The following is a 17,012-nucleotide window of genomic DNA, read 5'->3' as shown; positions in this document are numbered from 1 at the left end:
GAAAAACAGGAAAATAAGCACAGCTCTGAAAGTGCTTCAAATGAGTTTTCCCACAAACATGCGTAACTCTTTCTGTAGAATATTTTAGTACACGAGACAGGCAGCCAAGCATACATGTGATGGTTCTGAAGTTTTGAAAAGCCTCTCCTACATTCTCTGCGCTTCCTCATCCTCCAAGTTAGTGTCCTGCTGTGCCTTTTCAATTAGGCCTTGTAGGATTCATCTTCTTCCACTCAACAACCTTCTGCTTCTCTTGCGCTAATTGTCAACATTATGAGGCGGCCCTTCTCCTCAACTACCATTATGTTCAGCCCTGATAAGGCAAGGGGAAGGCTCACAAACAGGCAGCACAAGGATTGTTTGAGGATAAATGATAAACAGAACACTCAAGAAGGGTAAACGCAAGAAGCAATGCTCTGAACTCACCCCCTTTGCGATCTGGCCCCTGCCGCCACCACACCCCCAACATGACAGTTTACCATTCAGGAATGATGGTGCAGACAAGGGGGAAACAGATCTACACCCTGATGTAGATGGTGACAGCCTGGGCGGCATTGTGATTAGGGTGCTGTGTTAGATCCTGGGAAACCGGGGCTGAAATCCCCAGTCAGCCATGACACTACCTGGGTGACCCTGGGGGCCAGTCAGTTTTTCAGCCTAACCTACCTCACAGGGATGTTCTGAGGACAACAGTGAGGAGGAGGAGGAGGAGGAGGAGGAGGAGGACTGTGTACACCAGCTTGAGCTCCTTGGAGGAAAGGTGGGAAATAAATGCAGTAAGTATGTACATATGTGCGTAAATAAATAAATACTGAACAAGACAGACCAATGATCTGCCTCCAAGTAAGGCAGGACACTATGTCCCTACAAGAGCACTCTCAAAGGACATCAGGCAAGGACCTCCCTGCTCTGGTGAGCAATGGATGAGCAACGAAAGGAGGCCAAGCAAGCTTGTGCTGCTAATGATCCAAATTTTAAAAGGTGCATATCTCGGGTCAGCAAACTTTTTCCGCAGGGGGCCGGTCCACTCTCCCTCAGACCTTCTGGAGGGCCAGACTGTATTTAAAAATATAAAAAAGAATTCCTATGCACACTGTGTCCTCCCCACACACACCCCAGACCCAGCCGCCTTCTAGGTTTGCTGCCTGCCTCATTTGCTGAAGGGCTGGTGACGGTGGCACAAAACAGGCTTCCTCCCCACCTAGAGAAAGAAGGCGCTGCGATTATCTCCCCAGGGGCTGCTGCCGCCACAGCTGCTGCTTCTTGTGAATCGGGTAGGCAGAGCGAGCTCATCCGCTCCGCTCTCTGGCCCACAGGAGCACCAGGGTAGCAGCGGCCGAGAGGAAGAGGCCGGCAGCAGACTATATATAAGGGTCTGGTGACTTCTGCTTCAGTGTATCTGAAGAAGTGTGCATGCACGCGAAAGCTTATACCAAGAACAAACTTAGTTGGTCTCTAAGGTGCTACTGGACTTTTTTATATATATTTCGACTGCGTCAGACCAACACGGCTACCTACCTGTAACTTTATTGTGTCATAAGCCTTCAAAGAACACAACCCACTTCAGACACAATGCTCAGTGATTCTTACAGTCTAATCCTCAAATTTATTTAGAAGCCACACACACCCTCCGTTGCAGGATACATGACACTGACTCACCTGTAAGTGTGCATAGGATTGCAAGCCTACATTCAGGTTAATCAAAGTAGAAACTTTGGGGAAAACCTTCTGTGCCAACCTTTAAATGCCTGTTTAATTCTGCCAAGCCTACACGGGTAATTAAGAGGACATCCTTCCACCATGGTTTGCTGATGTCTCTTTTTCACTTTCTTTCTTTGTTTTTAGCTTATTTTTAACTTTTTGCATGCTTTTATCATATGGTTTTATGTGGGGGCTTTTCTGTAAACCCGCTTCAATATACAGTGGTACCCCGCAAGACGAACGCCTCGCGAGACGAAAAACTCGCAAAACAAAAGGTTTTTTCGTTTTCGAGTTGCCTCGCAAGACGAATTTCCCTATGGGCTTGCTTCGCAAGACGAAGCTTGCCCCGGGGACAGCGGGTCTTCTCTTTTGAAGCAAGGGGCTGCAGGGAGATCGCTATCTCCCCGCAGCCCCTTGCTTCAAAAGAGGTCCAGGGGCAGCGGGAAGCTAAGCGCTTCTTCCCTGCTGCCCCCCGACGTCTTTTGCAGCAAGGGGCTGCAGGGAGATCGCTATCTCCCCGCAGCCCCTTGCTTCAAAAGAGGTCCAGGGGCAGCGGGAAGCTAAGCGCTTCTTCCCTGCTGCCCCCCGACGTCTTTTGCAGCAAGGGGCTGCAGGGAGATCGCTATCTCCCTGCAGCCCCTTGCTGCAAAAGACGTCCGGGGGAAGCGGGGAAGAAGCCGCTTCCCCCGGACGTCTTTTGCAGGGTTGCCGGCATGCCGAAGCCTGCGCGCGCTGACATCAGCGCCGCGAAGCCTGGGAGCGCTGATGTCAGCGCGCGCAGGCTTCAGCATGGCGGCAACCCTCCGCCAGCAGCGGCAGCGCTGCCGCTGCTGGCGGAGAGGTCCGCGAAGCCTGGGAGCGCTGATGTCAGCGCGCGCAGGCTTCGGCATGCCGGCAACCCTCCGCCAGCAGCGGCAGCGCTGCCGCTGCTGGCGGAGAGGTCCGCGAAGCCTGGGAGCGCTGATGTCAGCGCGCGCAGGCTTCGGCATGCCGGCAACCCTCCGCCAGCAGCGGCAGCGCTGCCGCTGCTGGCGGAGAGGTCCGCGAAGCCTTGGCCGGACAGCTTTTGAAGGCAGGCGGGGGGGGGAGCAAAGACTTTCGCCCCCGCCAGCCTTCAGAAGAGGAAGGCTGGCGGGGGGCAAAAGTCTTTGTCCCCCCTGCCTGCCTTCCCAGGGGCTTTTAAATTGCCCCGGACAGCGGAGAAGTCCTCCGCTGTCCGGGGCGATTTTAAAATGCCGCCCGCCAGCATTTTAAGATCGCCCCGGACAGCGGAGAAGTCCTCCGCTGTCCCGGGGTTTTTTAAAATGCTGGGGGTGGGAAGAAAAGCCCTTGCCCCCCCCCCCAGCCTTCAGAAGAGGTCCGGGGACAGACTGTCCCCGGACCTGGTCTGAAGGCGGTTTCCCTAGGAACGCATTAATTGATTTTCAATGCATTCCTATGGGAAACTGTGCATCGCAAGACGAAAAAACCGCAAGACGAAGAGAATTGCGGAACGAATTAATTTCGTCTTGCGAGGCACCACTGTATTTTTACAATATAGTGATATACAAATATTTTAATAACTAATAGAAAAAATGGTTTTATCATGAATCCTGAATAAATAATAAAGTCTACAGTATGGTGCTTCCAAAGCCTGTGGACTTTTGGTGACGAAGCCTGAAACAACTGCACCCAAGTAAATTCATGCCTATGAAACTTCAGCTAAAGAAAAGTCATTGGTCTTTTAAGGCACCCTTGCATTTAGGGACTAGCCTAACAGCCACAGGAGACTGGAAACTGCATGAGGGCAAATGAGACAGGCTGGTGGTGGAGGAGGAAGAAAGTGGTTGATCCATCCTCCATGCCCAGCACAAAAGACCTCTCTTCCATGTCCAGTAATGAACTGCAGAAGGCTGCTCCAGGAGGGACGGGGGGTCAGCCCCCAGCAGGATAGTAAAAAGGGTTTGTAGACTAGTAACTTTTATGGGCTTATTTACAAGGCTGCTTTAAGGTGCCAAAGGAATCCTACATCTTGGGGACGGGGGGTGGAAGGTAAAGTTCTTTACTTCTGCAACAAAAGCTCCAGGACAGGGAATTGAAATGGGCATCTTTCTTTCTAAACAATATCCACACTTTATTCAAATTTGGGGTTTAAAGGCTGTATAATGTTTGAAGCTTTACTAAAATTATATAATAGATTTTGCAGTAGATGGCTTTAAAAGAGAACTGAGCAAATTAATAGAAGATAAAACTATCAGTGGCTGCTAGCCACAATTGTCATGTTCCCCCTTCACTGTCAGCAGCAGTGGGCTTCTAAATACCAAGTGCTGAGAACCACAAGTGTGGAGAGTTCTGCTGCTGTCACTCAGGGCCATTGGCCTGATCCAGCCATTGGTCTTCCAATCTTCTTTCTTATTCACCTTGTTTCATGCCATGCTTCCTGACACAGGAAGGCAGCCTAACCTAGTGAACTATCTGGACTTGCAGTTGGGTATCTTCTTCCAAATGCACCCTGAGCAGATATTGAAGAGTAATACAGTGGTACATCGGCTTAAGAACTTAATTCGTTCTGGAGGTCTGTTCTTAACCTGAAGCACCACTTTAGCTAATGGGGCCTCCTGCTGCCGCCGCGCCGCCAGCGCACGCTTTCTGTTCTCATCCTGAAGCAAAGTTCTTAACCTGAAGCACTATTTCTGGGTTAGTGGAGTCTGTAACCTGAAGCGTATGTAACCTGAAGCGTATGTAACCCGAGGCACCACTGTACTGGCTATGGAACCAAGTATCAAATCTTAACAACATTCAAGTATGAATTTAGGACAGTGATCCAAGGTACCCTTGCACCAAACACAGAGCTAGAGAGAAAACAAGTTCTTAAGCACAAATCCTGCACTTAGTGAGGGGGGTTAGCAAACAAGAACAGCCAGGCAGCTGGGATTCATCCAGTCTTAACTGAAAAGGGCTGTGTGTTGTAGCTCTAATTTCAGTCTTGTTGGGCTGCCTCTGATATTCACTGAATATTTTGAAACCCAGGTAAGACTGGAACCCAAGTAATTCAGGTTTCCCAGCAACAGCAGACACAGGCAAGTGTTATTCTTTTTGAACCGATTAACACTTTCCCTTGAGAAGCCATGTGGAGCCTTCCTGGGTGACACCTGAAGTGAAAAAATAGGTCAGTTTCGCTCAGCTCCTGCCACTATTGCCTGGAAAAGCAGCAGACTACAGTTACTCAGCAAGGAAGAGACAGAAAATGTTTTGGGAATGAAATGAAGAAGGAAATGGTGGGAGAAGGAATGCTGACTGTGCTGAGCAGGACTGATGGGAAGTGGAATCCAGCAGAACCCGATTCCCTGGCTTCTACAAAGGGGGAAAATTCAGCCGCAGCACACTGTCAAGAAAGAGTCCGTCTGCCATTTGCTTTCAATATACTTTGGCCCTCTAAAGCGCACTGTCATGTATATTTAAAAGTGCTGAGTTTGCTATCCATCTTTCAAAGCCTTGGCTGGGAACCTTGCTCAAACACTAGATTCCGGATTTCAGCAGCATTCTATTCTTGGTTGATTTAAGTCTGGGGTGAAGAGCCTGTGGCCTCTGGGCCTAATGAGTCCTGCACAGGTCCTACTTTGACCCACGAGACCCTTTGCCCCAAGAGCAAACTCACCTGCTCCACACCTAACATCATACGTGATGTCAGGCACATAAGGAAAAGGGACAACTAGGAGCTAAAAGTGAGCTCCTGGTTGTTTCTTTTCAGGTAGAGCTCAGTGACTGACTGCACCAATCAGCTGACAGAGCCACTGCACTAAGGTGTTCCTCAGTGGGAGCTTCCCAGAACAGCCCAGGGGGATCACTGTCAGCAGCTGATCAGCGCTATCAGAAACCTTCTTGCATCTGGAGGCACAGTTTGGATCTGAACTGCACCTGCAACCTGAGTTTAAGAAAATAAAAACAGCCTACTAGATCAGGTCAACAGCTCATCTAGTCCAGCATCCTTTTTTCCACAGTGGTCAGCTGGATGCCTGTGAGAAACCAGAGATCAGAACACGAGAACAAGCGCATTCTCCTCTTCTGTGGTTTCTAGCCATCGGCATTTGGAAGCTTTGCTGGCTCTGACTGTGGACAGAGCATATCCATTGTGGCCAGGAGCCACTCCTCCTCCTCCTCCTCCTCCATGAATTTGTGCAATCTTCTTTTAAAGCCGTTCATGTTGGTGTCCATCCATCACTGCTTCCTGGGAGACCAAGTTCCACTGTTTGACTATGCCTTGCATGGACAAGGACTCTCTTTTATCCGTCATGAAGCTTCCAACATTCAGCTTCATGGGATGTCCATTAGTTCTAGCGTTACAAGAGAGGAAGAAAAACTCTTCTCCATCCACTATCTCCATGCCATGCATAATTTTATAAACGTCTATCATGTTGCCTCTTGCTTGCCTTTTTAGTACAGAGTCTCCACCTGACTTTAGTTTAAAGGGACCAATTTAAGAGCCCTTCTGAACTTTGGCAGGTGTGGGGGGGTGCACAGGGGCAGAGTAATAAGGATCCAACGCCCACTCAGTATACTGCTTTCTAGGTGGACCTCCTCACAGCATGGTTTATATTATTAAAACAAAGAGCATCAGTACGCTCGTAGCTACGGAACTGCCTCTTCTGGTATGCCCCACGGAGGACCTTACGGTCTGCTAACAACACCACCTTGAAGATCCTGGGTCCCAGGGAAATTAGACTGGCCTCGACTAGAGCCAGGGCCTTTTTGGCCATGGCCCCGGCCTGGTGGAATGCTCTCCCACAAGAAACCAGGGCCCTGTGGGATTTGACATCTTTCTGCAAAACGGAGCTGTTCCGCCAGGCCTTTGGGAAGGATGCAGTTTGACTTACTTTCCTTTGTATAATACAAGCCCAAAGAAGGCCCCCCAATTTGCTCACGGGTCCCTGTAGGATCAGTGGAAACAGTTGGTCTTAGCAAGCACTAACCACTTTCAGTGTCAACCTGATAATTGCCACCTGCCCAGATTTTAACTTTCTGAATTAATTTTAAGATGTATATCAATTAATTGATGTCTGTTTTTATGCATATTGTGTTGTTTTGTGATGTTAGCCGCTCTGAGCCCAGCCTCGACCAGGGAGGGCAGGATACAAATAAAATTATTATTATTATTATTATTATTATTATTATTATTATTATTATTAGGACCGGTTACTTAGGAGATCACCTTACCCCACGGATGCCCAAGCAACCGTTTCAATCAGCAGAATTGGCACTACTACAGTTGCCACATAATACCATTCAGCATTTTTAATAACTCAATTTTTAGTGTGGCCACACCAACACTTGGAACTCCCTGCCTACTGAGACCAAGCAGGTGTCATCACTTTGTAGACTGCTTTGAGCTTTTTTACGAACAAATTGTGCATAATTTTTTTGAAATAAAATGAATGAAATTACACAAAGCTGCAGATGGGAGAAAGAACCCCTTTTTTGCTTCCCCTCCCCTCTGCTCAGGGCAGGGTGATTCTTCAGAAGTCCCTATGGTGCCAAACTGTGGAAGGGCTGGGTTACTGCTAACACATTCTAATTCTGAGCATCCAAGATTGTTAAGGGATCTAGCGCAAGATGCTGTGAACAGCTGGCTCGCATTACTAGCCCTCTCAAGTATCACCTGTTAATTTAAAGATTCTATTTACAAGCCTGGTCAGCTTTCATGGTTGTCTTTAAAGGCACAGCTGGACAGGCCCACGCTTCCCAGTGTTGAATTTAGATTGAGTAAATAATTCACTGGCCACAGCATTCCTTGCTCTGGTCCAGCTCTCCTTTCTACAAATGTATGCTGAAAACAAGGAAATAACTAAAGACCTGCAGTAAAATATGTCAAAATAAAGTGAGAATAAACTCAGCCCCACCCACCCCGTTACCTTACTCAATGCAACCTGCAGTCCCAGCCTCCCCACTCTCATTCAGGGATCTCAGGCCCTCAGGAGTCGGGGTATGGGGGTGATCTGTGTGCAAGGAGCTGAAGGTGAAAAGGGGGGTGTAAGAGGGGGCCACAGAATAGGGGTAGGAGGAGTCACTGATATTGGGGGTGATCTGTATGTAAGGGGGAGTTGAGAAAAGCAGGGGCGGGAGGTAGGGAAAAGGGGTTAAAATGAAAATGAAGATGCAAAGGAGTTTTTGCAAAAGAGGAGGCGGTCAGAGAATGGGGTCAAGATTAAAGTAGGGGTAACAAAAGGGTCAAAGGGATGCGGGTGGCGCTGTGGGTTAAACCACAGAGCCTAGGACTTGCCAATCAGAAGGTTGGTGGTTCAAATCCACGCTCGGTCCCTGCTCCTGCCAACCTAGCAGTACAAAAGCACATCAAAGTGCAAGTAGATAAATAGGTACCGCTCCGGTGGGAAGGTAAACGGCGTTTCCGTGCGCTGCTCTGGTTCGCCAGAAGTGGCTTAGTCATGCTGACCACATGACCAGGAAGCTGTATGCCGGCTCCCTCGGCCAATAAAGCGAGATGAGTGCCGCAACCCCAGAGTCGCCCGCGACTGGACCTAATGGTCAGAGGTCCCTTTACCTTTAACAAAAGGGTCTGCAGGAATAGGAAGCGATGGTGGCTTCATAACTGGGCAGAAGGAGTGATTAGTTGCAATGTGTGGAATGTGCAGGTTATCATGGGTTGGAGTGTTCACAGGGGGGTGCAGAAAAAGTGCTGTCCTCACCTGCCAACCCCCCCCCTCTCTCCCAGATTCCTTCTCACAGGACAGTTGGCATTAAATGTACCAATTTCACATTCTGAGATTTCACATATCTCTCGTAACAGTTTACATAGCCCTTGACCTCTCAATCCAAATATCTTGTTTTAATTGCTAGATTGTTTTAATGAGATTGTTTTATTGCATATTTTAATTACTGCTATTATAGTTGAATGTTTGTGTAACTAGTTTTTATACTTTGTAAACCACTTAGAAGCCTATTTTGGCATTAAGCAGTATCTAAATTAACATAAAAAACCAACAGCATAGCATTTCCAAACTACCCTCTTTTCCAGACATGAACATCTCACTCTGCCCATTGCTAAACATTATGTTCTCTCAAGCTATGCTACATTTTACTGCTCTTATGTGGCTTCCTCCTTCTCCCCACCACAGCTGAAAACAAATTGAGCAATATCCAGGGAAACAAATGACCCACCCATGTATTTTTTCAGACGTAGCCACGGATCCTGTACTTCCTGTTCAACTTTATTTCTTAACAAAAATCAATTAGCAGCACAAACGTGGCTTAAGGGCACTTGCCCAAATTAACCTGTATCAGTTCACCATGCTGCTCCATTAGCACCTCAGATGCCTTGGCAACAGACCCCCCCCCCAATATACAGGTCCTGGGGGTGGAACCACACTCTTAATGCCAGAGTTGAAGTGCTCAAGTCACAGCAGATGGACAGTGCACGTCAGGAAGAGCAAGCAGGTTCGCAAAGAACCCAAGCTGCACTGCAGGGATGAGATACGAATCTGAATCTTCAAGGTAGCCGGGCCATGCATCAAATTTAAACTGAAGTTACAGTACGACCCAATACATCAGTCTTGAACTAGCAAGGGCCCTCCAGATGCTATGGGCTACAATTCCCATCAGCACCAGCATAAATGGCAATGCTCCCTCGTCATATAATGATGCTAGCTAGGGATGATGGGATTTGTAGTCAAAAAATCTAGAAGGTGCCGGGTTGGAGGGGGGTCGCACTTCATTATAGTAGCTCACAAATATGCAGCAAAGGTTGCGCTCCACTGTGCACACGAAGGTGAAAAGGCAGTGCCAATTCAGAATGTAGAGGTTTGTCTCCTAGTTGCTGTCTGGGGCAGGAATAGCCCAACATGGGACCCTCCAGATACTGGCTACTAGTTATGATGGCAATAGTAGCTCCTATATTAGAGGCATTATTCCTCTAAACACCACTTGCTGCAGATCATGAAGGAAAGAGCTCGTGTCCTGCTTGAAGCTTCCCATAAGAACACACAAGAACCACCATAAGAACACAAAACTGCACAAAATGGGCCCTTGGTCTGATTCACAAGGGCTGCTCTTAAGTTCTAGTGTTGTTGGACTCCAGCTTATTTAAGTTCCATGCAACATGGACAACAGTCAGGGACAATGAAAGGTGTAGTCTAGCAGCATCCAGAGAGCACCACATTGGCTAACCCTGGTCTGGGGACTCATATCCGTCCCCCTGATTCAGCACCCAGGACTTAACCAGAAAAACAGGATCTTGAATCTCAGCAATTCTCTGAAATCAAAACTCAATGACTCCTTCTCTCAAACTTCTGCTCATCTGTCCTGCTAAATGATCCTTTCTTTGAGTTCCTCTTGAGAGAAGAAATTCTGAACTTGCCAGGACTCTGAAGACACAGAGGAAACTAGGTTTAGGGGCCTCTGAAAAACCACCTCCAGATAGCAAAAGCGAAAGAGAATCAAACAGAAGCCAAAGGAACAACACGCTGACACATGGAACAACATAGGCTGTTCAAATCACCAAAAACTTACATTTTTCAGGCAATTCTATTATTCCCAGCTTTAAGTAGCCCAAGTTAGTCAAGCCATAAAATTTACTTAAGCCATTTATAATCCTCAGTATCCTGACACAGTGAAATTTAATATGGGTCTCATGTCTTAGTCAGTCCCAGAGTTCTCATAGCCCTTAAGTGTTAATAAATCGGGGGGTCTGAACACAAGCGGAGGGAGTAAGTGGTTCTGTGAGGCTGAGCAGAAACTCAGGCTCCCAGTTGCCTTATTAACACTTTTTGTTTCCCTTTGCAATCTAAAAAACAAGTGTGTTGGGGGTAATTTACGGAAAGATTTTTGGCCCCTCGCAGAGCACAAGTGCCAGTTCTTACTGTTTGAGGATCTTCCGCATTTTGCAGTCATTCTCAGCAAGAACATCTCCTTGCTTCTGGTTTCTGGACAATCATTAACTGCCCATCCAGAAGCGACCTCTCTACACAGTAAAGAGTGGAAAGCTTGTTTTTTCCCTCGAAAGATTGGAGATACAAAGGAAGTCGCACGATCCCTCTGTCATTGAACAGGACTTGGACTGGAGTAGCCTATGTAAGATTCCAAGATTCACAGGCGCTCTTCCAGAGATTTTCCAGTGGCTACAGAATGGCTGGACTTTATCTATGTGGTTGAAAATTACAGAAAACCACTTCACAGTGTGGTTTCAAACTTCCAAATCCAGCCAAGATATTTCTAGGAGGAGTGAGTCCACAGCATTATAATGGATTATAAACACTCACTTCTCCCCTGTACCAAAAGGCATATTTTCTGACCCCTGCTATATTTGTTTAGGACACAGGCGGTTACTAAAGACAGCCAATCTACAAACCTTTTATAGCTTTCAAGGTCAAGCTACGACCACAAGAGCAACCAGGGAACTATGATACTGGCAGCACAGACTGTAAATTCTTGTTATGACCGAAGAAAAGTCCACTAGCTAAGGAACCGATTGTCTAACACTGCCCCAGCTACTATTTCTGGGTAGATTTCCAATATTGTCCCACAGAGAGTGTCTGATGAAACTATTTGCCCTAGGAACTTTCCTGACCTGCTCAGTTATGTTAATGGAGAGAAATGTAGATGTGTGCAGGTATACACAGGTGTACACGCAATTTTCCCATATATAGCAGAACAGATGCAATAGTCCCCAAAGATGCTACCTTTCTTTTTTGTGATTTTCAGCCCACTGCTAACACAGGGAGCTTGCTGCCTGCACCAAGCAGATCTTGAGAGGGCAGACTGCTATGAAATTTAGCAACTAATATAAATGGCACAAACTTCCAGACCTGCTTTCCTGCCGCTGATGCCACCCAGATGTTTGGACTACATCAACCCCAGCCAGCACAGATGTGCTGGTAAGGATTAATAAATGCTGTAGTCAAAAACAGTTGAAGTGCACCAAGTAAGAGAAGGCTGCTCAAGACCACAGTCAATCAATTCAGACTAAGTTACCAGCAACAGCTAATAGTGCATGAATCTTGGAAACTGACTGGCAGAAGACAAGCCCAAACCTGCACTTTAATAAGAATATTCCATTTTTGTTCCTACAAACAGCCATGGCTACTTCCAGGTCAATTTCATCTGATCACTCTGAGGCTGGATAAACCATCTGGCTGCTCCAGACAACTCAAGCCAAGCTGGAGAAGTAAAGCTGTAAGCTGTAGATAAAAATTTTCTCCCAGCTCCCAATTTTGCAAAAGCAATTTATCAAAGCCAGCAGCATCAAACTTCCAGACAGCGGCTGCACACACAGCCAGAGAAAGTCCTGCAAGATCCTAGTGTATGTGAAAGTCTCAAGGATCCCGAAGACCAGAACACCAGCGATTTTCTCTCCCCTCCGCTCATCCAAACCCTATGGAGATTAGGAAGAAGAACCGACCCAATGAAGATTAGCTGGATAAGAATGAGAAACAGGTTGTTCTGCTAAAGCAGCTCCTTCCCCCACTTTCTTGCCTGCTGCGGAAGCCTATGTCACCTGAATGCTAGCAGAAGCCACTTTTGCCACCCTTCTGATGTCACCTTTTCTCTTCTTTCAAAACCATCCATTTGTGCAAATGCTCAGAATGTGACAGGAGCCTTGCCCAGGGCAATGAAGCTCCTTGACCAGCCAGCTTGCCCTGCTCCTGCCTCTTCAGGGCTTGGTGGCATGAAAGAAGAAATGCAGGAAGGGGCAGGAACACAAAGACACATCCCCGTTCAACTCAGTGAAGGTTGTGCCACATGCGCTCCCCACGAACCACTTTACACAAGGGGGTGGGGAGCACAGCATCTGGAACTTTGGAAGAAAGACAGACACCTGCATCAGCCGCTGCTTTGCAACTTGAATTTAAGACACAAACATGTGTAAACACAACTAAGCAGGTAAAATCACCAAATTCTGAAAGAGTTATCTCTCATGCTAATTCCAAAAAATGGTACTCCCTATTTATCTGTTAGCAGAGAGAATATTTTATCTCTGCTGATCATGTGTATGCCCACACATACATAAAGAAAATAGATTCAGGTAGGTAGCCGTGTTGGTCTCACGCAGTCGAAATATATAAAAAAAATTGTCCAGTAGCACCTTAGACACCAACTAAGTTAGTTCTGGTTATAAGCTTTCGTGTGCATGAACACTTCTTCATATACACTGAAACAGAAGTCACCAGATCCTTATATATAGTGGGAGAATGGGGTGGTTCTCAGAAGGGTAGTAGGAGATGGGTGATTGACTCAATGGGTATGGTCAACCTGTGGAGGACTGTACATGACTGCAATTAGTCCTACAGGAAAAAGCAAGGGATAGTATGCAGATGACCAAAAAAAGCTTTAGCAGTGTCAACAGGTTCACCATACCCATTGAGTCAATCACCCACCTCCTACCACCCTTCTGGGAAAAACCCCACTCCATGCTCCCACTATATATATGGGTCTGGTGACTTCTGTTTCAGTGTATCTGAAGCAGTGTGCATGCACACGAAAGCTTATATCAACAAACAACTTAGTTGGTCTCTAAGGTGCTACTGGACAAATTTTTTGTTTATAAAGAAAACATTCCTTCTTATATAACAAAACATGGTGGGATGGGAGGAAGCGGCGTCACACACATATACCCAAAAACACATTTCTGACTCTCTACACACTTTCAAAGCGAAGGAGCAGCCTGTGAGCCTGTTTCCTCTTCCTACACATTATGGATGCTTCTCTCTTTACAAACACGGAGAAAGACGTCTCCCAAAGCAAGATGCAAGTGAGAACAACCACAGACATTTGCAGTGCCCTGGGTCACTCATTGCATGAGGAGTTGCCTAAATAGGACACCTAGAAAGACGGGGCAGGGTGGAGTCAGAAGAACTGAAATAAATGGGTATTCTGAGGTTTTCTTCAAGAGGGCAGGTGCACTTAAACATGACCCCCGCACACTGCTGCTTTGGTGTGGGTGCCTCTCGCCCATTCAGTGGGTTTCCCGGGAAGGGGAGAGAAGACCCCCTCCGCCCCCCCGCTCTCACCGTTATAGCTATGTAATACACATATACACCCACGTTGCCCCCAGGGGCACACACTCCCAGGGGGAGGGGCAGCTCCCACGCTGAGGGGGGCTTCTCCTCACTCGCTCCGGGGGAGAATTATTAATATTACGGTATTAGCATTACTCCTCCTCCTCCTCCTCAAAAGGGGGTTCTGAGTTTTCCTCCCAGAGGGTCGCTGGACTCCCACGCCAACCCACCTGCCCCCTGCTGCGAGCGCCCCTTCCCAAGACCGCCCCCTCCCCACATACTCCCCGCTATAGAGACAGACAGACAGGCAGACAGAGGGATGGGTCTCTCTCTGGCGCGCGCACCCTGCCCCTCCCCCCCCCCACAGGGGCGCGCTCCCGTCCTGGGGGGCTCCTCCTCACTCACTTAATGCGGGACCCCATGGTCTGTAAGGGGCCGCATGGGCCCCGGGCAAGGCGGGCGGTGGGACTTCCGGGGTCTGGCCGGGCTCGGTCACTCCATCCCGCCCGGGCGCCGGGCTGAGTCCGGAGCGCGACCGGCCGACGGACCGAGGCGAGCAGGCGGGCGAGCAGGGAGGGGGCGGCGGGCCGGATGCGCTTTGGCGCGGGGCACGCCGGGAGTTGTAGTCCCGCCATGCCGGAAGCCGGAGGCCAACCCGCCGCGCCTCGTTTTCAAGCGGCAGCGGCCGGCGCGGCTCGCGTGCCATTGGCCCCTCGGGGACGGCGCCCGGCGCGCAAGCGTTCCCCTGAGCATGTGCAAAGTGCGCTTAAGTTCCCCGGGCGTATTCAAGGGTACGCAGCACCAGCAGCTGCCCGCCCCACCCCCCAAATAAATAAATAAATAAATAAGAAAGAAAAGCCTCTGAGGACGTGCAGAAAAATCGGAGATGGGGAAACAACATTTTGCGTTCGAGCATCCTTGAACATTTTATTTATTTATTTATTTATTTATTTATTTATTTATTTATTTATTTATTTATTTATACCTACCCTGCCCTTTTCTCTAAGGAGACTCATGGTAACTTACAGATAAAAATAGGTAACTGCTAAAAACTTGGGGGGAGGGGGAGAATAATAAAAATACAAATAAACATGGATAGAATTAAAGCTGCATATATACATGTGGATAATTGCAGTAAAAGCAGCACAGCACCAGCCAGTTCCCTAAAGCAGTGTTTCCCAACCTTTTTTGGGCAAAGGCACACTTGTTTGATGAAAAAAATCTCGAGGCACACCACCATTACAGCCCCGTGGCGTCAGCGCGCAGCGTCACGCCGGGAGGGACGCACGAAGGTGTAAGTTTCAATTTTTTTCCCTCCCCCTTGCCGGGGAACCTCCAAGCTTTGGGGGTGGGGGGGAGGAGGCAGCAAAGCGAGGCAGGAAGGAGAGCGCGGCTTGGCTGGGTGAGCTTTGGCAGGGGCAGGGAATGAGAGCCGCGAGGCGGGCGCTGCGGACGGAGGCGCTGCCCGCCGAGCTCGCAGGCAGCCAGGCAGGCAGACGGCGAGAGCCCCGCGCTGGGCGGCCTCTCCTCGCCGCCACCGCCGCCCCGCCTCTCGCCGCCCGACTCGCCCGCCTCCCTCCAGGCAACATCTCGCGGCACACCAGGCAACATCTCGCGGCACACTAGTGTGCCGCGGAACAGTGGTTGGGAAACACTGCTCTAGAGCCTGCTGCATCGAGAAGTTATTTGCCAGTCTGGCTTCCTATTAAGGAGTTCCAAAGCTGCCTGGGAGCTGCCGCCACCGAGAAGGCCCTCTCCCTCCTGTATAGGGATCTGCTGTTAAGTAAGTATGTTTGTTGAGTTTTGTTTATTCGTTCACAAAGTCCGCTTTTGTTTTGAAACCTGGAGGTAAGGAGTCTCTTTGTGGAATGAAATGTTAAAACTGGATCTTTGTTACATACAGTGGTACCTTGGGTTAAGAACTTAATTCGTTCCGGAGGTCCGTACTTAACCTGAAACTGTTCTTAACCTGAAGCACCACTTTAGCTAATGGGGCCTCCTGCTGCCGCCGCGCCGCCAGAGCACGATTTCTGTTCTCATCCTGAGGTAAAGTTCTTAACCTGAGGTACTATTTCTGGGTTAGCGTATGTAACCTGAAGCGTATGTAACCTGAAGTGTATGTGTTATGTACTGAGTTGAATAGGATCCAAACTGCTGCAGTCTGATTGGTCCTAGAACAATAGGATCCAAAATGCAGCAGTCTGATTGGTCCTAGAACAATGCAGCAGTATGATTGGTCAGGAGGAGCCACCCAATCCAGCTCCAGATAGAAGTGAATCCACAACCTGATTGGCCTACAGGTGAATTCCGGAACTAGCCAATCACGTGCAGCCCATTGTGTAAATAATGTATATAAAGCAGATACTTTGGGGAAACTTCCATTCCTCCTCACCACTATGAGCTGAATAAAGAGCATGAAATCCACTCTCGACTCCGAGTATATTTCAGTATGTAACCCGAGGTACCACTGTATGTTGTTGTTGTTTTTAAAGAAAGCTCTATAAGACCTGCAACAGCAGTTGGTACTTTCAGGAGGCTGGAGAAGAGACGTGCCATCATTTCCCTCCCCAAGATTTCCCTTTTGCTCCTGTCAGCCTTCTCAGGAGTATGCCAGCTATAAGTGAACAGCATCTATAATCTGAACAGCATATAGGCCAGGCTCCTACAGCAGTACAGTCATACCTTGGATCCTGAACGCCTTGCAAGTGGAACATTTTGGCTCTCAAATGCCGCAAACCCGGAAGTGAGTGTTCCAGTTTGCGAACACTATTTGGAACCTGAACATCCGATGGGACTTCCACGGCTTCCGATTGGCTTGGTTTCCAAACATTTTGGAAGTCAAATGGACTTCTGGAAAGGATTCCATTCGACTTCTGAGGTATCACTGTACCAGAAACTTTCTTGTGGGAAAGAGCATATAAGGAAACTCAAATCAATCCATTGTTGCTGTGCTCTGAGCATGTGCAGAGTGCTTTTTTTTCTCCGACAAGAAGCAGCTTTTGAAACTAACTCATGGGACTTCCCCCTTTTGCAAAGTCATCATTGCCATTTCTGCAGTAAAAACTTGCACTGCATTTTTGCAAGGGCATCAACACCAGAAGCCACTGCAAGAGCCAAAGCCCTGCAGATTAGACAAGAGTTCCCATGTGCTAATGCAGCTGTTTATGCGCTCCCATTCACTCTGCATCCAGTGCACCCCTGCGGGAAGTGGTATGCACACCCTGAAAGCCACAATCCACCACCTATACTATAGTTTTGTATGAAACGCTGTGTTTTGGTGTGTGCTCCCCTAAACCCAGTTCAACTTTTACTCAAAAGTCCCACTCA

General features: G+C 48.2%; 1 protein-coding gene across 5 annotated transcripts in view; it reads right to left on the bottom strand.

The window, feature by feature from the left end:
* The window catches only part of DENND1A (DENN domain containing 1A), a 281,962-nt gene extending 267,706 nt beyond the window's left edge, over window positions 1–14,256 (bottom strand). For all 5 annotated transcript variants that reach the window (XM_081179677.1, XM_081179679.1, XM_081179678.1 and 2 more), the window contains exon 1: window positions 14,091–14,256. In XM_081179677.1, the coding sequence (XP_081035803.1) occupies window positions 14,091–14,107 (17 nt within the window). In that variant the 5' untranslated portion in view covers window positions 14,108–14,256. The remainder of the gene's footprint in view (window positions 1–14,090) is intronic.
* Between the last annotated feature and the right edge of the window lie 2,756 nt (window positions 14,257–17,012).

The sequence above is a fragment of the Podarcis bocagei genome (assembly GCF_964188305.1).
Source record: "Podarcis bocagei genome assembly, chromosome: Z".
NCBI lineage: Eukaryota > Metazoa > Chordata > Lepidosauria > Squamata > Lacertidae > Podarcis > Podarcis bocagei.
The sequence above is the reverse complement of the archived record's forward strand: the minus strand, read 5'-3'. Positions and strand labels throughout refer to the sequence as shown.